Source organism: Macrobrachium nipponense, chromosome 20 (genome assembly GCF_015104395.2).
Source record: "Macrobrachium nipponense isolate FS-2020 chromosome 20, ASM1510439v2, whole genome shotgun sequence".
NCBI classification, from domain to species: Eukaryota; Metazoa; Arthropoda; class Malacostraca; order Decapoda; family Palaemonidae; genus Macrobrachium; species Macrobrachium nipponense.
The window spans coordinates 4,495,357-4,520,948 of NC_061089.1; the positions used below are offsets into that span (position 1 = coordinate 4,495,357).

The 25,592-nt window shown below is 40.8% G+C and overlaps 1 protein-coding gene across 1 annotated transcript in view; it reads right to left on the reverse strand.

The window, feature by feature from the left end:
• LOC135221717 (signal recognition particle subunit SRP72-like) overlaps positions 1-25,592 on the reverse strand; it is a 73,235-nt gene that overhangs the window by 15,353 nt on the left and 32,290 nt on the right. The window contains exons 2-7 of the mRNA XM_064259504.1: positions 24,766-24,880; positions 24,387-24,524; positions 13,708-13,825; positions 12,679-12,875; positions 12,164-12,434; positions 744-947 (exon numbers count right to left, since the gene is read on the reverse strand). Of these exons, the coding sequence (XP_064115574.1) occupies positions 744-947; positions 12,164-12,434; positions 12,679-12,875; positions 13,708-13,825; positions 24,387-24,524; positions 24,766-24,880 (1,043 nt within the window). The remainder of the gene's footprint in view (positions 1-743; positions 948-12,163; positions 12,435-12,678; positions 12,876-13,707; positions 13,826-24,386; positions 24,525-24,765; positions 24,881-25,592) is intronic.

Consider the following 25,592-nt stretch of genomic DNA (forward strand, 5'->3'; position numbering starts at 1 on the left):
GAAGCCTTCAGAACTTCATCCAACTACAAATTAAGATTGTCTGCAAAGTGAAGCCCTGGACAAATCTTACCGGCATCCATTCACTTTCAACAGATGGCTGAAAGGCTCCAGTGGCTGACTAGATTCTTACATTATGGATGGCATGATAAGGTTTTTTTTTAGTCTTTGGTCAGGTAGATGAGAATATACTCCACATCCATAACTTGGTTTTCTTGTGAAGTCCAAGTACCTACTTGCAATCAGGGTCCCAAAAGTATGAGACAGATTCGCATAGAATTAAAGGAATTCATACTTCTGGGCTGAATTTAAGACAATAATAATCCTAGGTGAGTTTGATACAAACACAGCATCCTTCTTCCACCCATTTAGAGGTCATAATCTAGATGGATATGCCTTATGTGACAAACAACAACATACAGTTTTTCTTCCTAAGAATTTCAAACTATACATTTATGCTTGTTCCAATATTTTTTTAAATCATACATATACTTATTCCATTATTTTTTTTTAGTGTCAAAATAAAGTTGCCAAATATTCACTGCAAGTATTATACAGCACTGCTGTTTGCAGATAAAATAGGTTATGCATACATAACATGTAATAACACCCTTTTCTGGTTATTTTTGCATTAATATTATTAAATCATATAGCTCTTGTAAATATCATAACCACAGATCTTTAAAAACAATAATCTATACTACAGCATTTACAGTTAAATTCACCACAGAAAAAACAATGCATACCTGATTCAAAAGAATCTGAGTAGCCATAAGGGATATAGTAATTTCTTCAATAGGGTGAGACTTAGCAGCCTTTTGCAGTAATTCCTGAGCTTCAGAAGTCTTTCCTTCTCGACCTAGTAGAGCTGCAAGAACCACATCACACTCAAGAGATATTGCTGGGTAGTTACCAGCCAGGCGTTTTGCTTCTGTGCGACAGACTTCATCCTGACATTTAATAAAATATTCAAGAGGATTAGTTAACATTATAACATTTTTATTCCCAATAAAAAAAGAAAAAAAAATCCTTAAAAATAGTTTCTACAGTACAGTACATGTATTAATTCTCTTAATGTTTCCATGAAACTTTTTCTGCTTTCAGTTAAACATGTAATTTGAAAAAAAAAAATTTCATGCAAACACATTACTTATAGAGTCCATATCATTTGCCATGAAATAAAAAATCCTCCAATGAAGAGCTACTTGTGGCAGACAAGCACATACAGCACTACTGGACAAGTGTGGCTACGGCTACTGGTGCATAAGTACAATCAAAACTGCACATCATATGGATGGATGTGTGGAGCAAAGATCAAAAACACTGGGACAAAGAGAAAATACTGTTATGATAACATTACTCTGATTGGAAAACTTACTCAGTATTTTAAGTATGAATGACTCAATGACAATGTTGTGCTGATTAGCGTGATAATAATGGATAATAATGATGTGACTTGTGGGGATGGATGGAAATCTGCATGCTCCATAGCTCTCAGCCCCATGGTTTCAGTTATTTGTGAAGAATAGCATCTGAACTTTAATGTGATCCAATCTGTTGCTTACATGTTGCGTCTTCTTGTATGCTAATGGTACCACCACTTGCCAAGCAGAAAAATGGTCCTCCACCTTATAAGACATGTATGAATAACTTTAAATTTATTTAAGAGTGATCATCATCCCACATTAATGCAGATGAACCTGAGACTTAGTGCTGCAGTTAGTGTGAAATAAGTTTGAGACTTAGTGCTGCAGTTAGTGTGAAATAAGTTTGACAGCAGCTTACGTCATTGTTATTATTGTACATTAGACTGATTGATTGATTGATTGATTGATTATGAAATTTAGGTCTTGTCGATCAAGCGCTGGAACCCATCAGGATTATTCAGCACCCTAATGAAAATTATATATATAAATTAGTATGATGAATTCGGGGACAAAATTTCAGTCACGGGATCAATTGCTAATCCTAGAAAACTGATTTCTTACAAAATGTAAGAACACTACAGGCCAGTCTAGCAGAACACTAGCGTACTCTTCTCTACAGCTGAATATCATTTTGTAGTTAGTCTAGTACCTGTAATTTTGACTTTATTACATGTGGACAGCATTCATTTCATAAAATACCTACATACTGATGGATAAATATATAGATATATAGATTTCTTCCATGTGATACAGTTGCTTAATCATAAATATGCATTTGGGATTAGCTAACCTATCATGACAGTCTTAAGTGAAATATTTGGTATTTTGAATATATTCTTATTCCTGTTATTTTACTGGGCTAAAATTTTGTGGTAGCCTGCCACATGCTCAGCATATTTACCAAATTTTATCCAAACCCATCAGGACCTACTAGTGCACATAATAAGTGTTACTACTATAATGCCTTTGTATAGAATAGTAATTTTCAAAAATTTGCATGTTTCACAACAAACCCATTAATTACAGTCAATATCATCCAGGCAGGAAGTAACTGAACTGTCAGAGCCCTAGACTGTAACTGATAAATGAAAGATCAGCATGCTTGATTTTAAGATGAATAGAAAATAGAACCTTACACAGTCCACTAGACCGGACCAGGGAGCTGCATCTACAGGAAGAATCCTGTTGTAATATCGTAATATAAGAGGTCTGTAGATATATTATCTTGGGAATGTCTTTCTTTCACTACAGATCTGCATGGAACTGATGTAGAGAGGAAATGCATGTTACAAGGTAATCATACAAATGTATATTACACAGAAGATGATAACTTGAACAATATGCGAGACAGAGCTTATAACCTTAAAAGTCTGCCTAAAATATGATGCCAAAGTGAGGACCTTTACCAACAGGTCACAGGCTATCTGAATTTGTGTCCCCCTGATCTTTATAATATGCAGATGGGGTTTTGGTTTCTGATGTGATCAAATGTCCTGCCTGTCACATGTTGACTGACAACTTCACAACTTCTGGGCTAAAAAATGACAAATTTTCTAAGACAATTTGTATTTTTCATAGCTACAAACCTGAGGTCTTAACAATAGGATAATTTTCTAGTGCCTAGCGTCAAATAATTGGAGATGAAAAAGCAAGGAATCTGTGAGTTCTGTTAATGCATGCGTATATCAGGTGAAAACTGGTCAAAGACCCCGCACCCACCCTATCGCGTTTGGTCTTCTTCTTTCAGCCTTATACCTGGTTTTTGCCTGTTTTCATTATTTTGATTGTCTGTGTGTGTGCGCTTGTGTTAATATGGCTTCCTCTGCTTCATCTCGGCCTTGCCAATGTATGTGCGCGCGAACTCATGGTTTCCAGTGTTCTCGTTTCCTGGCTTCTTCAGCTACAGACCCACACTCCACATGCAGTAGGTGTCGTGCTCATGTTTGTGCCATAACGAATCCCTGCCCGGAATGTCGTTCATATACTGGTACAGTATTTCATTGATAAATTCTTTCCTAACTTGAGCAGTTTCTGCCACTTGAAATTCAACAAGTGAGCTCGTAAATCTCTGGTTCTGGGCATCTTGCTGTCCTAGGAGATATCTTCTTACACTTTCTGTTGGGACTGGATGACTTACTAGTTACAGTTATATCTCAGTTAACAGCTGTCTTGATTAAAGGACAATTCAATTAAAGGATGCTTTGTCTAATGAAAAATCTACTTTTGCTCAGTTTAAGGACCTACAGACATGATTGGCTAATCATATGGGATTAGGTGCACCAGGTGTGTGGTTCCCAGCCGGAAAAAAGAGGAAGTGCTCAATTTCACATAGCTATTCACTGCACAACTAAAATAAACTGCCCAGTATTTGCATTATTTTTGGTGATTTTAGAGCAAATAAGTCATCATGGGGTAAGGTTAGAGATGACAGGAAACCAGAGACAAAGGTAGATAGAAAAACAATAGATGTCTTCCTAGTTCATTAATACATGATATGTGTGAGAAATGGGAGTAAATGCAGTCTTCTTGAAAAATATTGCACTGATAAAGTTGCTGCAAACCATGTCATATACCTGCTGAATGACAATGCTATGCCTCACTTAAGGAACATTTTTCTGGACTGGTCTTTTAGTGACATAAAGACTCAAGATGAAAGCAGTAGAAAGAGAAGAAAAAAGAGAAACAACCACAAAGATACTGTAAACTGCTATTGTTATAGAAGGGGACTCCCCTTACAAACAATATTTTATTTCCTCCTCTTCATCTTCTTTGGCACTGACTGTACAGTATATGCTATCAACTCACCAATTTGCAGGTAAAGTGAGAACAAATCTGCATTTATTTTATCTTATTTGATTATCTCTCATAAATTCTGCATGCTCGGATGTTAAATTTCAGTTATAATACTTCTGTTTATTGCATTTTTGGAAGTCTGGAATGGGTTAATCCAATTATCATTATTTCATATGGGAAAAACTTGCTCAGTTCAAGGACTGATTAACTTGAGAAAATGGAGCCTGAATTTGTTGTCAGGTACCAGTTTCTTCAACAAAGCTGTAGGAGGTCCTTGTGCCCAATCCAAGTCTGATTTCTCCCAGTTGATCAGATATCACAGTTCTAAATACAAATGGAAAATACCAAATTTTAAAAAGTAATTTGAATTTATATAGGATATGAACATGATATTGTTATGATACAATAAAGTTTGTTCATACTTACCTGGCAGATATATATAATCAAGTACCCACCCACCTCCCCTCAGGGGACAGTGGAAATAAAAATTATGAATAGAAAATGGGAATGGTTCCTGATACCCGCCTCCCAGCGGCGGGAATGGGTACTAACCACCTGGCCGACCACTGCGTGTGTCGGAAGTTTTTTAAATTCTGTCGGACTTCAGAAAATACAGCTATAGATATATCTGCCAGGTAAGTATGAACAAACTTTATTGTATCATAACAATATCATTTTGTTCATGAAACTTACCTGTCAGATATATATATAGCTGAATCCTACCGTTGGAGGTGGGAAGGGACAGAATAGAAGGATTTTGGGAAACAAATGCATGCAGATGATTTACATCTTGGTTCCACCTGTTAGCATAGCTGACTTCGTGATTACTGTCACCCAAGTCTGCTTCTGCTTTACTAGAGTTGCCAGCGAGGTAGAGACCTATAAAGCTGGTGCACTCCAGATGATCTGTCAACGAGGGCGTGACCACAATGTGACTAGACCATATTGACCATACCATGAGGGCTAAGAAGTAAAATAAATATATATATATATATAATATCACCACCTGACCAACCTAGCCAAAGTTAAGGTGTTTTAACTAAGGCTTAAGAGTTAAGAAGTCGCCATTGGCGGCGACTCAATAACTAAATTAAGAGCTCTTCCTAACCATTTTCTACAGGATAGGATGAGTGGTACTTCTTGCCCCCAAGATTGTGTCTGCAGACACGTATGGCCCTAGCGAGCAGTAGATCTCATATACCGTCTTCACATCCCACAGGAAGTGTGAAGCGAACACAGAGTTGCTTCGCTAAAACGTGGTACTCAGTATGTTACTGAGTGCCATGCTCTGTTGAAATGCTTCCGAGGCCGCGCCCTCACCTCGTGAGCATTCAGATCAAAAGATATCAAATCTTTGTGCAAACACAATGAAGGAGCCTTTTTGAAAGAACTCCTCAACACTAAAGCCAGGGTGTTCTTTGATATGGGCAAGTCTGGTCTTTTTCGGAACACTGCAGATTGTCCGAAGGACTTCGACTTCTTTAGTTTTATGTAGCTAAAACTTGAGACCTGACAGGGCACAGGACTCTCTCTGGCTCTTGCCCAATAACTTTTGCCATCCCTTGATTCCAAGCTCCTGGCCCAAGGACTTGACAGGTTTCCATTCTTAGGCCACAACGGAAGGTTTAGCGAACACGCATTGTGTTCCCTAAAGCCAAAACTTCTGACGATGGCTTAAAACCTCACTAACTCTCTTTGTCGTATCTAGAGTGGTTAGAAAATAGGCCTTTTTGGTCACGTGCAATAAGTTAACCAAAAGGAGAGGTTCGAAAGCTTTGACATCAAGAACTTCAGACTACGTCTAAGTTCCATATAGAAAGCTTCGATCTGGACATGCACAGTCAGTCCGTCTGTACTAAAGTCAGGAGACCGACCAGTAGACCAGTCAGACGAATCAAGGACAGCAAGGCTGTACCCTGAAGACCATAAGGCACTATTCTTCGCTGAAGGATGAGTGTCTGGACTGCCTGGGCGATTCAAGCTAAGCAAACCTTGGGGGGTGTATCAATGCAACCCCACGTCGTTAGCGAATCAACTCCTGAGCAACTCCTGACTCAAGCTTCTGGTGCCAGGAGAAAGGAGCGAGGAGCAAAAAAGGCGATTCAGCCCCGAAGGACGAATGCCTGACAGTCCAACCTGGTCTCATGTAAAACGATCATCGGGGGTGTATAAACGCAACCGACTTCGTCAACAAGAAACTCAGGGCTACCATATGTCGCCTGATCTCGCACGAGTGTCTGACTCCGAGAAAACAGGTGAGACAAAAAGTAGATGGTGAGCGAGTTTCGAGATTCCACAGAAATCAAAGATCGTGAAGGGCTTTGTTGTTTGACAGAAGCAAATCTCTGAGCCCAAAGGCCATCAACAACATATTTGCGTATTCTTTAATAGTTGTGACTGCCAGCTTATCCCATTCCTCAAACGGAAAGGGAAGACGGTAATCTTATGCTGTCAACATCTCGATAGTCTGAACGTGGTCAGACTCAGAGCGGAGAGGTTATAGGTACCTTTCGTGTTAGAGTAGACCGACTCTCTCGGAAAAGGTCCTTGGAAAGTGAACTAGGAAGGACGTGACCTCTGTGAATCTAGGATCTTGAAGGCCAACATGGGGCGATCAGCGTCATTGTCGCTCCCTGTGACGTCATAAATCATCTTATAACAATTCCTAAGCGTTTGAAAAAGGGGAAAAGAGACTAAACATCCATCCCCGTTTAATATCATAGGATGGCGTTTAATGGTACCGCTCTCGGACCGAGAATAAGGGAGCAGAGAAGAAGAAGCCTCTTCGTCCTCAACATAGCATAGAGATGAATGAAAGGACATCCCTAAAGTCTCCACAACTCTCAACGTACTTCTAAAGAAAGAATCCACTCGGAAGTCAGTAGTTGCTGCCGTCGATCGAGACGATTCGTACGGACTTTTGCAATCCTGTAACGAACCTCTAGAGGATCGTTACATTTTACGTCTGTTGTTATAATAGGCTCTTTCTCGTAAACCCGAACAGGGACCAAGAGAAGATACTTCCTAAGATATGAGAGAGCTGTGGAAGATCAGAGTTGATATGGACCACTGGTTCCAAAAACTCGTTTCGAGGACTGGAGGGACGACCGAATTGCTTCCACTTCTCTCAGATTATGATCCAGGACATCTGAAACCCTCTCCAGATGTCCGGCACCTTCTTTCTATCACCTCAGGTGATACTTGACGCACTGAGAGATGTTCAGAATCATTCCTAGATCTCGAATAAAATTTCAGTTTCCCGTAAGGAAAAACAAATAGAGGTCAGAATTGCAGTCTATTCAGAGAAACAAACTTCTTTAGGAAGGAAATGGTCCCCAGCAAGCTCATCCATTCCCTAAGCAGGAGAGCATATAATAGTGCAATGTTGTGGTAGACTCGTAGTCCTATACCGTGCGGTAACGAGCACCAAAAGGAGAAAGATATCTCTGTTGAACATAGTAAGCCAAAACGAATGCAATGTTTATTCATTCATGTAAGAAATCCCCTCAATCTTAGGCTAAAGTCCGTAATTGTAGGGCAGAGATACAGTTAGTCAGTCAATCCCGCAGGAGAGACGTAACCGCCAGCACATAGATACGGTTATTCAGTCAATCCCGCAGGAGAGAGAGACGTAACCTACCGCGCATGACAGCGCACGAGCTGGTACTGGCTCGGTTGGACTGGAGGACAGTCACAGCAGCAGCTTACGAACGTCGCCTCTTAACTTTATGCCTGGGTTGCCAGCTACCCTATTCTACGAAGAAATAGGTCCGTTATTTTTTAAGCAGAAAGAGACTCTCAAGCTGGTATATTTAAGCGAAACAGAAAACGCTAAATATATAGATGCGTTTGTGTCGTCATACCACTACCATACAACGGTAAAAGATAAATCGGAAACTCCTGGAAGGCTGCAGGGAGTAACGATTAAATGTCATTTGAAAATAACTAGACAATAGACCTCTCGGTTGCCATCCGAAGAGGTAACTACAGCAAGCGTATATGACTTGAACCAACCAGTAGTAAAATAACGCAAGGCAAAATATGAAATTATATTACAATAAAGTTTGTTCATACTTACCAGCTACATACATATCTGACAGGCAAGTTTCATGAACAAAACTTAGAGAATCGAAGCAGACAACTCAGCTTCTTATGTATTGGACATAAGCGTTCATTGACGTAGTCTACAAGTCTATTTCTTGTACGAGTCTGCGAATGACGAATGAGAGCTCTTCCGAATCTTGTCAATAAGAGCTTATTCGCTTACGCAATATCAAGTTAATGAGATGTTTGTCAATGAGAACTAACCCATTTACGGGACAAAGAGATATTTTGTCAATGAGGGATTACCCACTTACTTGACAAAAATGATAGTATATTTGTCAATGGGGGAAAGTCACTGAATTGACAAAACGTAATCCAGGAAGTTGAGCATTTTATTTTTCCGATTCCCGTCTCAAACGAGGAAGGGGCAAGAATCCTGTTAAGAGACTGGGCTTACGGCAGGTAGAACGCGATGTTCAATCGGCAGCGTAGTCCCGACTAGAAAACTAACAAAAATCTATCATCTGAAAAAACCCTTTCAGATGGGCTAAAAAGCTTGCAAAATTATCCTGGGAAGAGGAAGAAACTCTCCAACCAGCTTCCTCTCCCGTATCACAACTAATGCCTGCTAAAGCTTAAAATTTATTGGCAGTATGGCAAAGGAAGTCCTGTCTTGCGCTTTCCTGAAGAGCGTCCTTTTGATGAGTGCCTTTGCAAGAATCCTACTGAACGTTGCCGAGAGTCCTGACGTGCAGGACGTCGAGCCTTTACATAACCCGTAACTGCCTTATCGCAAAGTCTTGACTGCGGTAGAGAAAAACAAAAACGAGATCTTCCCTTGAGCTTTCCTTAACTCCATCCACTTTGCAAAAAGCAATATAATATTGACAGAGACCTCTTGAATTCACGAAACCCGAGGTCTTGCTGGGTTTCGAAGACGAAGTTGTCTGTTCACTTTAAGCTTCCTCCGAAGCACTGCTTACTTCACATTCTTGAGGCTCAAATCTTAAACAAGAGCTTGAAGAGTTCAACAGAAACGTTCAGCCAGGAGACAAACCTGGCGTGCGCTGGCGCGCTCGGCGTCCACTGGCGAGGACGTTGGCTCCTGGCGCGCTCGGGTCCACTGGCCGCATTGCATGCACCCCCGCGCGCCTGGCGTCCATCCGAGCGTCCCGTTCAAGCCGAGCGTCAAAAGAAGCGTGCAGAAAAGCATCCTGCTCCTGACAGGCATCAAAACAAGCGAAAGAAACTGCCTTCTTTTTCATATTTCTCGGTGGAAAGACGTACACGTGATCAGGCGACGTTCGCCTTCTTACTTCTCACTGAAACGCATAACGAGAGAGAGGGGACGTGAAGCATCCACTTCTATAAAGCTTCTGAGTCCTTCTGAGCTCCAACCCCTGTACGGGGAGGACGCCTCGGAGGACGAGAAGCAATCCTTCGAGATTCGTGCACGTGCACGATCTTCCGCAGCCTGGGAAGCGTCAACAGGTCCTACCGAAGGGACGCCAGATCGATGTGGGTTCCCCGTAACCCTCCTTCGGCTTTCGACATGCCCTCTCCCTGGTCCTGGGAGTCCGACAGAGGTCAAGGCCTAGAGGCGTTATGGGGCCGATCTGACGTTCCCTCCTGACGAGAGAGAGGACGTGAAGCGTCCTCTTCTCTAAAGCTTCTTAGAGGCGCGAGTCCTTCCGAGAGCTCCAACCCTTGCGCGGGGAGGACGCCTCGGAGGACGAGAAGCAATCCTTCAGGATTCGTGCACGTGCACGCACTTTGGCAGTCTGGGGATTTTCATCAGAAACTGCCGAAGGCACGCCAGATCGGTGGGGGTTCCTTGTAACCCTCCTTCGGCTTTCGACATGCTCTCTCCCCGGGTCCTGGGAGTCAAGCAGAGGTCCCGGCCTAGAGGCGAAATAAGGCCGATCTGACGCACCCTCCACTACACAAGGGGCACTGTCACTGCACTTAGCCACTTCACTATTGCTCTCTAAAGCAAGCACTTTCGATTCTAAGTTACGAATCGAAAGAGTATTAGAGAAAGGGCAATAACCTCTACAGACACTGTTTTAGGGCCCGAAGGCAACATTACAGGGTTAGGAGTAACAATAACAGAAGTAGCACTCTTCACAACAATGAAGGAGAGCGATCACCTCTCACAGACATATTCATAACCCGTAGGCCATACTATAGGGTTAGGCAAAATAAAGTCTACAGGAAGGTTAGCAGGTTCACTACCCTGACTTTTGTTTACTGATTAACTGCGTACATACGAATCATACTTTTTCCTTACGGAATTAGACATGTTTACTGATTAATTGCGTTCATACGAATCATACGTCTTCCTTACGGAATTAGACAAAGTCTCACACTCCTTACATGACAAATCTCAAGAAAGAAGCAAGACCCAAACCCCTCGTGCATACCAAGTGCGGATCTACCGAAGCTTTCGGTAGCCACACCCTATCTTTGCTGACAACACCCTCTGAAACTAGCCTAACTAGATTCAGATATCTTATGCAAAAATGAATCAAATTCTAATCAATTTAAGATAGCGTATGCCTAGCCACAAATCCAAGTAAATAAATTAAAAGACAATTAGGATACTTAGCGGCAATGAAGTTTCCAAAATCCTAAGCCGGAGGTACTGAAAACAGGTGTTTTCAGCACTGGCGACAGAAAAATTATGAATAGAAAATGGGAATGGTTCCTGATACCCGCCTCCCAGCGGCGGGAATGGGTACTAACCACTTGGCTGACCACTGCGTGTGTCGGAAGTTTTTTAAATTCTGTCGGACTTCAGAAAATACAGCTATATATATATCTGACAGGTAAGTTTCATGAACAAACTATGCTTTCATAAATGTAGTACTCAGCACAAGGCCCACTGTGACTGTCACTGACTTCATTTAAAAATAAAAGTCTACTGGGTAAGCCTATGAGTCACTCATGACCTGAGCTGGGTAGTGTTGCTGAAGAGTATTAAAATGAGACCATAAAAACTTGGGAGGTAAAATTCATTAGAACTACCAACTGAAAAATAAAGGGGCAACTAGCTGGTTGTCTGCTTAATATCAGCAATTAAATCCTTAAAAAAGAAGGGTGAGCTGCAAGGATAAAAATTATATGAAAAGGAGAAACATGCTTAAAAGGGAAACCTTTAAAAAGTTCTCATAGGTCCAGCAGTGGGTACACAGTACTCTCCTCCCACAAGTAGCTAATTTCTACTTCAGCAAATTTTTGTCTGGAACATTCCAAGGCAAACAAAATAATGGTAGACTATAATGTTTACCTATATTTTGTTTGGGTTAGGGTAAACAAAAACTAAATGAATGACATTTGAACTAACAGAATAACCTTTACATCAATGAAAATAAATAAAGGTCTAAAGAAAAGATAAGATTCAAAATAAGTACTATAACTCATATGCTCTCTAGGGGTGAGTTAGTCTTCTCATGGAATAAACGGTACTGTAAGTATAGGGTACCTATTCCTACAGGAAAACTGCTTACAGTGAGCATTCCAATGTACACTATAGTAGATGGTACCGAGCGTTCTTTGTACTGTGTATTCCTCCAACCACAGCTGCGTTGCTTTCTGCCTTTGACATTCCATTAATTACCATTTGGTTTTTAACCTACTATGCAAGTCAAACATTTGATAATAAAACTTTTTATTTTAATAATAACAACAAATAGAAAACATTGCTGTTCCTCTACTAGTTACGTACTTTGGTTTTACACTGTCTACTTACCTCTCTGTTGATAAAATATAGCGTAGGCGACAGAATATACACATTCTATGTGTAAGAACTACTAAATAAAAAATTTCCATTAGGAATACATGTATATTATCAAATGAAACCATGAATAAAGTTACCACTCTTTGCTGCTGCTTATTCTTACCTGATTTGTATGAAAAGCTAACAAACAGTTATTAAGACCAATTCTGGCCTGCTGATAACTTGTCAACTTGTGCTCAAGTCCAGGGGCCATGGCTGTTTTCATTCGCTTTCTTGAGTCAAAGACATTGCCTCCTCGGTTGATGCTGACCAAATTATTGTTTATGATGGCAAGAAGAGCAGGATCATCAGGTTTAGTTTTAAGTACATTGTTGTATATATTAAGGGCTTCTCGTTCTCGACCAAGAACCTGTAAGCAGTGACCTTGTTGCACCCTGAAAAAGAGGATTGTACCTTATGTACAGACAGTAATTACTGCATACTATATTTCTCTTTCCTTTTTTTAAAATTTAATTCAGATGAAACTCCCCAATAAAAGTAATAGCCTTTTAGGTTTCTTTCATAAATATGTATGTACTTGATAATAATAATGGATAAAACCTACCCAAGATACACATGCATATATAAAACTGATCACAGCATCTAACATTAACACAAAAGATGAATTAAAAACCATACCTAATGATGGCAACTTCATCGTTTACTTCATCTTCAGTAGCACCTTCTTCCTGCATAAGGTATGTGCGACAGAGATTTTCTGTGGCTTGCAACTTAGATAGAGCTTCTTCAACTCTACCTAATGCTAGTAACTGGCATGATCCATTGTACATTAATTCATATGAAGAGTCATCTACTTCAACAACCTCCTCTTCATTCTACATAGGATGAAAAAATATGAAGCTGAATTACAATGTCAGAAGTCCTAATTTGTCTTAACACGGCCTGTATTCAGACATTTAAAACAAACAAGCTAAGGACTGCATGGCATAATTAATACTTACTTAATAACAATTCACAAAAAGTAATTCACAACTAAATTACTTCAGAGAAGTAAAATAATTATCTTGAGAGTAGACCCTCTTTTAAACAAGTCTTGTTGAAAAGGATTGCTGTATCAGCTTCATTAATTTTGTATAGAGTCTTCTCTATTTTCCTTATTAAGGATTTCTCAATGTTGCTGAAACTGGCAAGCAACATGCCAAAGGGTATCGTCAAATCCAGCGTAGTCATACTGAATTATCTTTATTACTGCTATTACTCTCTCTGACGTTTCGCCCAGATCTGCCAGGGCATGATCACAGCGATGGTTGCTGGATGACTGAATCTCATGGATGCTCCTACAGGACCTGGAGGATGCTTGACTTTTCATTGGCTGGCAGCCAGGCATCGGAAACGCTCGAGGCGCGTTGACCTTCTCAGGAGTGTTGCGTCACCTGGAGCTGGGTTTTCATTGGCTGCGACAGTGGTGAAGTAACTCCTGCTATTTCTTCCATCCTCTTCAATATTGGTCCCGTCCTTGAGAAATCCCTCATAAGGAAAATAGAGAAGACTCTATACAAAATTAATGGAGCTGATGCAGCAATCCTTTTCAATAAAATTATTATCAAAATACAAAAAAAATTTCATAAAAAAACTGAGACAAAAATAAGCATGGCTCAATCTCTCACGAGCACTTTAACATTATACTATAATACAAAAATTACTTACACTACCATCAACAGAACGATTCACAGCAACAGCTGTCATGTTAGTCTGGCGTTCCAGATCAAAGTCATCGCTGGTAGTTCGTATGATGTCTCTATAGATGGTGTAGCAGTCATTGTACCTGCAAAATTTTACTGAGATACTGTGGAGCTGTTTTCACAAATACTGCAGATATCAAAAATCATATGCTCATGAAAGACTATTAATCTAGTGCCATTATCACTGCCTCAGATAAAATGATATTGTTATGATACAATAAAGTTTGTTCATACTTACCTGGCAGATATATATATAGCTGTATTTTCTGAAGTCCGACAGAATTTTAAAAACTTCCGACACACGCAGTGGTCGGCCAGGTGGTTAGTACCCATTCCCGCCGCTGGGAGGCGGGTATCAGGAACCATTCCCATTTTCTATTCATAATTTTTATTTCCACTGTCCCCTGAGGGGAGGTGGGTGGGTACTTGATTATATATATCTGCCAGGTAAGTATGAACAAACTTTATTGTATCATAACAATATCATTTTGTTCATGAAACTTACTGTCAGATATATATAGCTGAATCCACCTTTGGAGGTGGGAAGGGACAGAATAGAAGGATTTTGGGAAACAAATGCATGCAGATGATTTACATCTTGGTTCCACCTGTTAGCATAGCTGGCTTCGTGGTTACTGCCACGTAAGTCTGCTTGTGCTACTAGAGTTGCCAGCGAGGTAGAGACCTATATAGCTGGTGCACTCCAGATGATCTGTCAACAGGGGCGAGACCACGACGTGACTAGACCATATTGACCCATACATGAGGGCTAAGAAGTAAACAAATATATATATATATATATATATATATACATATATATATATATATATATATATAATTATATATATATAAATATATTAATAAATATAATAAATATATAAAAATAAATATCTATATATAATAAATATATATATATATTAAATTATATATATCATATATATATATATATATATATAATATATATATATCATATATATATATATACTATATATATATATCTATATATAGATATATATATATATATATATATCTATATATATATCTATATATATATATATATATATATATATATATATATATATATATATCTATACTATATCCATAAAATATATAAAATATATATATATCCTATATATATATATATATCTATATATATATATATATATAATATATATATATATCACCACCTGACGATCCTAGCCAAAGTTAAGGTGTTTTAACTAAGGCTTAAGAGTTAAGAAGTCGCCGTTGTCGGCGACTCAACAACTAAATTAAGAGCTCTTCCTAACCATTTTCTACAGGATAGGATGAGTGGTACTTCTTGCCCCCAAGATTGTGTCTGCAGACACGTATGGCCCTAGCGAGCAGCAGATCTCATATGCCATCTTCACATCTCGCAGGGAGTGTGAAGTGAACACAGAGTTGCTTCGCTAAAACATGGTACTCAGGATGTTGCTGAGTGCCATGCTCTGTTGAAATGCTTCCGAGGCCGCGCCCTCACCTCGTGAGCATTCAGATAAAAAGATTTCAAATCTTTGTGCAAACACAATGAAGGAGCATTTTTGAAAGAACTCCTTAACACTAAAGCCAGGGTGTTCTTCGATATGGGCAAGTCTGGTCTTTTTCGGAACACTGCAGATTGCCCGAATGACTTCGACTTTCTTGAGTTTTATGTAGATAAAACTTGAGAGACCCAACAGGGCACAGGACTCTCTCTGGCTCCTGCCCACTAACTTGTGCCATCCTTGCTTCCAAGCTCCTGGCCCAAGGACAAAACGGGTTTCCATTCTTAGGCCACAACGGAAGGCTTAGAGAGCACACCGCCTTGTGTTCTCTAAAGCCAAAACTTGTGACGATGGCTTAAAATTTCACTAACCCTCTTTGTCGTATCTAGGGTGGTTAGAAGAAGGCCTTCCTGATCACATGCAAGAAGTTAACCAAAAGGAGAGGTTCGAATGCTTTGACATCAAGAACTTCAGACTACGTCTAAGTTCCATATTGAAAGCTTCGATCTGGACATGCACAGTCAGTCCGTCTGTACTAAAGTCAGGTGACCGACCAGTTGACCAGTCAGACGAATCAAGGACAGCAAGGCTGTACCCTGAAGACCATTAAATCACTATTCTTCGCTGAAGGATGCGTGTCTGGACTGCCTGGGCGATTCAATCTAAGCAAACCTTGGGGTGTATCAACGCAACCCAACGTCGTCAGCGAATCAACTCCTGACTCGAGCTTCTGGTGCCAGGAGAAAGGAGCGAGGAGCAAAAAGGCGATTCAGTCCCGAAGGAAGAATGCCTGACAGTCCAACCTGGTCTCATGTTACACGATCATCGGGGGTGTATAAACGCAACCGACTTCGTCAACACGAAACTCAGGGCTACTATATGTCGCCTGATCTCGCACGAGTGTCTGACTCCGAGAAAACAGGCGAGACAAAAAGTAGATGGTGAGCGAGTTTCGAGATTCCACAGAACTCAAAGATCGTGAAGGGCTTTGTTGTTTGACAGACGCAAATCTCTGAGCCCAAAGGCCGTCAACAACATATTTGTATATTCTTTAATAGTTGTGACTGCCAGCTTATCCCATTCTTCAGACGGAAATGGAAGACGGTAATCTTATTCCTGTCAACATCTCGATAGTCTGAACGTAGTCAGACTCAGAGCGGAGAGGTTATAGGTACCTTTCGAGTTAGAGTAGACCGACTCTCTCGGAAAAGGTCCTTGGAAAGTGAACTAGGAAGTATGTGACCTCTGTGAATCCAGGATCCTGAAGGCCAACATGGGGCGATCAGCGTCATTGTCGCTCCCTGTGACGTCATAAATCCTCTTATTACATTTCCTAAGCGATTGAAAAAGGGGAAAAAGAGACTAAACATCCATCCCCGTTCAATATCATAGGATGGCGTTTAATGGTACCGATCCCGGATCGAGAACAAGGGAGCAGAGAAGAAGAAGCCTCTTCGTCCTCAACATATTGAAGAGAAGAATGAAAGGGCGTCCCTAAAGTCTACACAACTCTCAACTTACTTCTAAAGAAAGATTCCACTCGGAAGTGAATAGTTGCTGCCGTCGATCGAGACGATTCGTACGGACTTTTGCAATCCTGTAACGAACCTGTAGAGGATCGTTACATTCTACGCCTGTTGTTATAATAGGCTCTTTCTCGTAAACTCGAACAAGGACCGAGAGAAGATACTTCTTAAGATATGAGAGAGCTGTGGAATATCAGAGTTGATCTGGACCACTGGTTCCCAAAAAGTAGTTTCGAGGACTGGAGGGACTACCGAATCGCTTTTACTTCTTTCAGATTAAGATCCAGGACATCTGAAACCCTATCCAGATGTCCGGCACCTTCTTTCTATCACCTCAGGTGATACACACACTGAGAGATGTTCAGAATCATTCCTAGATCTAGAATAATATTTCAGTTTCCCGGTAGGAAAAAACTGTGGTCTGAATTGCAGTCTATTCGGGGAAACAAACTTCTTCAGGAAGGAATGGTCCCCAGCAAGCTCATCCATTCCCTCCCTGAGTATGCTTACTTCCCTAATAAGGCTGCGCTTTGCCTAAGCAGGAGACCATATAAAAGTGCAATGTTGCGGTAGACTCGTAGATCCATACCGTGCGGTAACGAGCACCGAAAGGATTAAGAGATAACTCTGTTGAACATAGTAAGGCAAAACGAATGCAACGTTTATTCATTCACGTAAGAAATCCCCTCAATCTTAGGCTAAAGTCCGTGATTGTAGGACAGAGATGCAGTTAGTCAGTCAATCCCGCAGGAGAGACGTAACCGTCAGCACAGAGATACGGTTAGTCAGTCAATCCCGCAGGAGAGAGAGACGTAACCTACAGCGCATGACAGCGCACGATCTGTTACTGGCTCGGTTGGACTGGAGGACAGACACAGCGTGACAGCCGCAGCCAGCAGCTTACGAACGTCGTCTCTTAACTTATGTCTGGGTTGCCAGCTACCCTATTCTACGAAGAAATAGGTCCGTTATTTTTTTAGCAGAAAGACTCTCAAGCTGGTATATTTAAGCGAAACAGAAAACGCTAAATATATAGATGCGTTTGTGTCGTCAGAACACTACCATACAACGGTAAAAGATAAATCGGAAACTCCTGGAAGGCTGCAGGGAGTAACGATTAAATGTCCTTAAAATAGACAATAGACCTCTCGGTTGCCATCCGAAGAGGTAACTACAGCAAGCGTATATGACTTGAACCAACCAGAAGTAAAATAACGCAAGGCAAAATATGAAATTATATCACAATAAAGTTTCTTCATACTTACCTGGCAGACATATATATAGCTGAATTCGGAAATACAGCTACATACATATCTGACAGGCAAGTTTCATGAACAAAACTTAAGAGAATCGAAGCAGTCAGCTCAAGCTTCTTATGTTATTGGACATAAGCGTTCATTGACGTAGTCTACAAGTCTATTTCTTGTACGAGTCTGCGAATGACGAATGAGAGCTCTTCCAATCTTGTCAATAAGAGCTTATTCGCTTACGCAATATCAAGTTAATGAGATGTTTGTCAATGAGAACTAACCCATTTACGGGACAAAGAGATATTTTGTCAATGATGGGATACCCACTTACTTGACAAAACGAAAGTATATATTGTCAATGGGGGAAAGTCACTGAATTGACAGAACGTAATCCAGGAAGTCGAGCATTTAATTTTTCCGATTCCCGTCTCAAACGAGGAAGGGGCAAGAATCCTGTTAAGAGACTGGGCTTACGGCAGGTAGAACGACGATGTTCAATTCGGCAGCGTAGTCCCGACTAGAAACTAACAAAATCTATCATCTGAAAAACCCTTTCAGATGGGCTAAAAAGCTTGCAAAATTATCCTGGGAAGAGGAAGAAACTCTCCAACCAGCTTCCTCTCCCGTATCACAACTAATGCCTGCTAAAGCTTAAAATTTATTGGCAGTATGGCAAAGGAAGTCCTGTCTTGCGCTTTCCTGAAGAGCGTCCTTTTGATGAGTGCCTTTGCAAGAATCCTACTGAACGTTGCCGAGAGTCCTGACGTGCAGGACATCGAGCCTTACATAACCCGTAACTGCCTTATCGCAAAGTCTTGACTGCGGTAGTGGCAACTTAAATTTATTGGCAGAATGGCAAAGGTTGCGGTAGAGCAAACGAGATCTTCCCTTGAGCTTTCCTTAACTCCATCCACCTATGCGAAAAGCAATATTAATTGACAGAGACCTCTTGAATTCACGAAACCCGATGTCTTGCTGGGTTTCGAAGAAGAAGTTGTCTGTTCACTTTAAGCTTCCTCCGAAGCACTGCCTACTTCACATTCTTTGCAGGTGAGGTAGAAGGTATCACCGAAGGTAGAGGTAAAAATTCTTTAGGCCCAAATCTGAAACAAGAGCTTGAAGAGTTCAACAGAAACGTTCAGCCAGGCGACACACCTGGCGTGCGCTGGTGCACGCCCTCGGCGTCCACTGGAGCGCGCTCGGCGTCCACTGGCGCGCGCTTGGCGTGGCACCCGCGCGCGCTTGGCGTGCACCCGCGCGCGCCTGGAGTCCATCCGAGCGTCCCGGGCGTCCGCTCTCAAAACTTTCTGCTACTGACTTCTTTTACGTATTTCTCGGTGGAAAGACGGACACGAGTTCAGGCGACGTTCGCCTTCTTACTTCTCACTGAAACGCATAACGAGAGAGAGAGAGAGGACGTGAAGCGTCCTCTTCTATAAAGCTTCTATTTAGAGGGCGCGAGTCCTTCCGAAAGCTCCAACCCCTGCACGGGGAGGACGCTTCGGAGGACGAGAAGCAATCTTTCAGGATTCGTGCACGCGCACGCACTTTGGCAGTCTGGGGATTTTCATCAGAAACTGCCGAAGGCACGCCAGATCGGTGGGGTTCCTTGTAACCCTCCTTAGCTTTCGACATGCTCCCTCCCCGGGTCCTGGGAGTCAAGCAGAGGTCCCGGCCTAGAGGCGAAACCGAGGCCGATCTGACGCACCCTCCACTACACAAGGGGTATCACTGCACTTCTGCACTTCACTTTTACTCTCTAAAGCAAGCACTTTCGATTCTAAGTTACGAATCGAAAGAGTATCAGAGAAAGGGCAATTCCTCTACAGACACTGCTTAGGGCCCGAAGGCAACACTGCAGGGTTAGGAGTAACAATTACAGAAGTAGCACTTCACAGCAAAGAAGGAGAGCGAGCACCTCTCGTAGACATATTCATAGCCCGTAGGCCATACTACAGGGTTAGGCAAAATAAAGTCTACAGGAAGGTTAGCAGGTTCACTACCCTGACTTTTGTTACTGATTAATTGCGTACATACGAATCATACGTCTTCCTTACGGAATTAGACATGTTTACTGATTAATTGCGTACATACAAATCATACGTCTTCCTTACGGAATAGACAAAGTCTCACACTCCTTACATGACAAATCTCAACAAAGAAGCAAGACCCATACCCCTCGTACATACCAAGTGCGGATCTACCGAAGCTTTCGGTAGCCACACCCTATCTTTGCAGACAACCCCGTCTGAAACTAGCCTAACTAGATTCAGATATTTTATGCAAAAATGAATCAAATTCAAATCAATTTAAGATAGCGTATGCCTAGCCACAAATCCCACAAATCCAAGTAAATAAATCAAAAGACAATTAGGATACTTAGCGGCAATGAAGTTTCCAAAATCCTAAGACGGAGGTACTGAAAACAGGTGTTTTCAGCACCGGCGACAGAAAAATTATGAATAGAAAATGGGAATGGTTCCTGATACCCGCCTCCCAGCGGCGGGAATGGGTACTAACCACCTGGCCGACCACTGCGTGTGTCGGAAGTTTTTAAAATTCTGTCGGACTTCAGAAAATACAGCTATATATATATATGACAGGTAAATTTCATGAACAAAATGATGTATACTACTATAGGTACTGTTCTAGTTTTATAACATGTATTTTTATTTGTTAGTAAGGGAGCTTCTAATATAAGTTTTCACACAAGGCCCAAACTTAAGTTTTAAGTAGCATGGCATAAACAGTACGTAGTTTGATAAAAAATGGAGGACCTGATGTTAAAAGAGAACCTTGGGTAAGGGGAAAAAAAAATTTTTTTGCAAAATTTTTTTTAGCTCAAGCCCATCAATTTGTAGGCATAATATCTGTGCTGTCTGTACTACAAGAGGCACACTGTATTATGAAAAAGAGCACTCAGTACTGGCCAGATGTTAGGGAACCCTAGCACCACCCACAATTACCAATTATTTCCCTCAGTCTGTACTTATCCCAAGAATTATGGGGCTTGAGGAGCGCCCTCATGTACCTAAATTATTGGGTTTATAAAGAAATGTTGCTTTTTATGATATCAAATAAATTTTTTAGGTACTTACCCCTTATCTTTGCTTTATTTGCAACTACTTGGTGCAGGCTTGACGAGCGTTAAAATTGTAACATACATTAATGAACGCTCCCAACATGTAGTTTACCCCACTCCTCGGAGGGTAAAACAGCAATAGTAGTTTTGGTTGTCATTCTTCTCTTAAAACTTTGAGTGGGGAGGAGGTAGAATTCTCAATGCTAGAGGGTAAGTACCTAAAAATTTAATTTTATCATAAAAAATCACCACTTTTGAGGATAAACTTATCCTCATTTACAGACTCCCAACATTGTGTGCTAGACTCCCTATAACCAAATTATCAGATATCATTACAAACATCCTCATCTTTGCTTACCTGATGAATCCCACAAGTACTTGTCAGATGAGGATCTTCATCAAGTGAGGTCCACTACCATAAGGGGGTGGAACATGGACCCCAAATTTGGCCACTGGTTGATGATGTGTAATGCAGAATGGAAATTAGACCTCTGTCTCAGGCCTGCAGAGCTGACAGGAGCAACAACCACATCTAAAACCATGATCCCCTAAAGAATTACCAACTACCTAATTGAGTTGCTGTGGCACCTCACACCCAAAACAACAAGACTAATTGGGAAGAAACATATTACTCAATCAGCTCACAGTAGCTTTTCCAAATGAGGAGCCATGGCTCTGCAACATACGACAAACATTACTTACTCTAAAAAGACTGTTTGCCCTCATCTAAGAGAAAACAAAGCAAAAAAAATTGAGCAAAATTACTAAAAATAAATGTGGAGTAAAACACCATGTATGAACTCAAATATGTATGGTCCTCAACTTCCACAAGGAGGAAGTTAAAACAGAGAACCTTAATCTGTTTGTGACACATAAAGGGAGGTTAATACAGAGAACCTTTATCTATTTGTGACACATAAAGAGACAACCTCCCCGCTGAAACCAGACGTGCTAGTGTAGTTAGAGTATAGTTAGAAGCGAATACTAAAGAGCTACACCTCCATGATTTCACCTTCAAAGGGGGACACATCTGTAGAGACACTGCATGATGTGCCTCCAGGCTTAAGGACTTCATCAAGAAAGCCATGGCATTCTTAGACATAGGCACTAAAGGCTTCCTGACAAGAGCAAAACAGGTTCCTACATTGCTTCCTTAATGGCTTAAGATGGGGCGTATAAATCCTCAGAGCCCTAACAGCATAAAAGTAGCCCTTCTTCCTCAAAAGTTAGAGCTTTTAGAGAAGGGACAGAGGAAATGCTTGGAAGAGTTTTGACCTTGACATTATTCTTGGCACAAAAGGATGGCCAGAAAAGATAGTTCTGCTCCAATATGTGAAAACACTACTAACAATATCTCTTGTAATTCATTTACTCTTTTGCCTTTAGCCAAAGCCACCAGAAAGAATTTTCCAAAAAAGAACCTTGATAGAAGCCTATCTTAGAGGCTCTGAGGGAGGGCCTCTATGGTTCTATAAAAGTATTATTTGCAAAACCTTTGGCATTTCCAGCCAAAATGAGATTACAGCTTCACGCAAGTCAACATTGCTCAAAATATCCAATCCGGTATGCCATAAAACAGAAGCCAGCATGGATTTATAGCCTTTGATGGAAGCAACAAGAATTGCAGAAACTTCATCGCGAAGATATTAATGGGAGGTTGGCCGACCTCTCTCCAAATTGCCTCACAAACCGCAGAGTTTAAAGTCCATTTGTAAAAGAGTACCTGTCCCTGATAACTTAGCATGTTCACCAGAACATTTAGTTGACCAGGCACAATCTGCCTCACTTCTGTCCAGAAAAGTAACTCCATGGCAATGGTTACAAAGGTTTCCAACTTTGTGTCCCCTTGTCTTCTTAGATAAGCCAGAGACATAAGTTGTCTAAGAATATAAAAATTACTTTGTTGGTCATTGTGCTTTCCAGATCTTGCAGTCTCTTCTGGATAGCCAACAACTACTTGCAGTTTATGTGAAGACTTGCTTTGACTGACAACGATACTCCTGAAGTGACCTGGTTCCCCGTAACTACACCCCATCCTTCATCCAATGCATCTTAATGTGGTGAGAAGTCTGGGCTCAAGGACTCGAAAGACTTCCCTGCAAGCACTATTTGTTGGAGATCCAGCAACAAAGGTATGAGAACAGTTCTTGGCTCCATGGTACCAACTCAAGGACTGGCTGTCTCTCTCTGTGCCAGTGCCTATTCAAGTTCAACTGAAGTGGTCTCATCTGTAGTCAAGCACCTGGAACTAACTTCGAGTCAAAAGATCGTATGAGATCTGAAAGGTCATTGTTGGCAGAAAGGTCAACTCCCATGTGCTTAAATACAGAGCTCAGCATAGCCCTGTATCCTTTAATAGTGGATGTAAACAACCCCCTCAAGGATCTCTAGTATAGCAAAAAATCTGCAATTTCTGCTTTAGACGTTTTAGTAGAATAGAAGAGGTGTTATTTCTCCTACAGCAGGACTGAAAGACTGCCCACTTTGCTTCATATACATTACATACTAGACTATTGTCTTCTGCATTGTGCAATAGCTTTTGCAGCTGGGCTTGAAAAGCCTTAAGCACATAAGTCTCTCCTGACACTGAATGCAGTCAGAGCGAGAATGGACAGTCCTTGGTGATACTGCCTGAAATGGGGTTGTCAAAGCAGACTGGTTTTTTGTGGTAACAGTCTTGGGAAGTCCGTGAGTATGTAAATCCAAGAGTTCCGGAAACTATTCCTGAGCCGGCCAATAAGGAGCAATTAGCTTCATCGTGAGGATTTGAAGAGATCTGAACTTGATGACCTTGCTCACCATCCTGAATGGAGGAAAGGCATACAGGTCCTTGTCTGGCCAGTTTATTAACATAGTATTTGTTGCCCATGTGAGAGGATCTGGGGCTGGTGAGCAGTAAATGGGGAGGCAATGGTTCTTGGCAGTGGCAAAAAGGTCCAGTACTGATTTGCTCCACAATTTCCATAGGTTGAGACACACTAGATGATCTAACATCCACTTAGTGGGGAGAACTCACTTCCAGCGGCTCAGTTCGTTCACCAACACATTGAGTTTGCCTTGGATAAACATTGTTGAAATCGATGTACATATGATTCTGATACGCCCTTAAGAGTAGGGCTCCTGCTGCCTTGCATACAGGGAACGAATTGTCCCCCACTTGTTTTCTTGTGTGAATAATATCATAGTAATCAGGTGTGAAATGTAATGCCCTATTTTGCTAACCATGCTAACTACAGTGTATAAATCTAAGTTTACTAAAAATACCAGTATTTACCACTTACCTTTCTAGGCGGTAAAGGATTTGGGCTTTTAATTCCTGTACATGTGGGGTGTCCTCAGAGGCTTTGCTAATGGTGTCAAATGCACCAGTAACATCATTTAGACGGTATTCACAGTACGCTTTCTCAAAGGCTAATTCTCTGCAATGTCAACATATATATGTCACAAGTAAGCCTAAAACATATAACTATAGAAGACAATGAAAAATCACCAATACAGTGAATAGTACTATAAAGTTCATAATTTAAATTCTAAGAACCTTCATTGACAGTTTTTGTATATATCTTCAAACAAAATTATTCCAGTATCACACACATAACAAAAAATGTCTCTAAAAGCAATAAAAGAGGGCAGAAAACATAAAAACATTGTTTTGCTTACACTAAGAATTTAGATTTCTTTATTGTAGATAGAGCCTCCTGAAACTGATCTTGCATGATATGAGCAACAACCTTGCATTGCCATGCCTTTAGTTCATCTGGCCTTTCAGCTAAAACTGTAAAGAAAGGAAGCAACTAACTTAACAAATCATTTTAATTGAGAAATAATGAGTATACAGGCAAGTAAAGTTAGATCGGGTAATGTAACATCTCATTATAAAAATTGAATTTTCATCCTAACCCATTTGCAGAGCTTTGAATACAAATGAAGTTACTTGCAACACCATACATAATTACAGTAATAAGATATGATACTTTCGAGAAAACAACTGTCAAATGAATAATGGGGATTGTGAGGTTATCTGGAACACTGTACTATAACATGATTACTTGGATATGAAACTTCTCATAAAATATACAAGTTTCAGCTTCTTGTTGAAATTTCTATATTTTTTGTAAAAAATGATGAGAGTGCAATGCTACAGTGATTTGATGCCGGAAATTTCTGTTGATAGTTAACCGTTAATTAGGAGTTAAGATGAGCTTTTCTGTGGATCAGTGGTGTTTTGGCTTTCCACTTCTTGTCTGACCCCCTTAACACTGCCTCTATTTTTACCCTAGTTGTGATATGATTTGATTTTAAGAAATATGATATTGTTATAATACAATAAAGTTTCATACATACTTACCTGGCAGATATATACAATTAATGGCCCACCCAGCCTCCCCGCAGGAGACAGGTGGAAGAGAGAAAATATGATAGAAAACGGGAATGGTTCCTAGTCCTGCCGCCCAGGGCAGGCAGGTAGATCACCTGACCTACCGGTA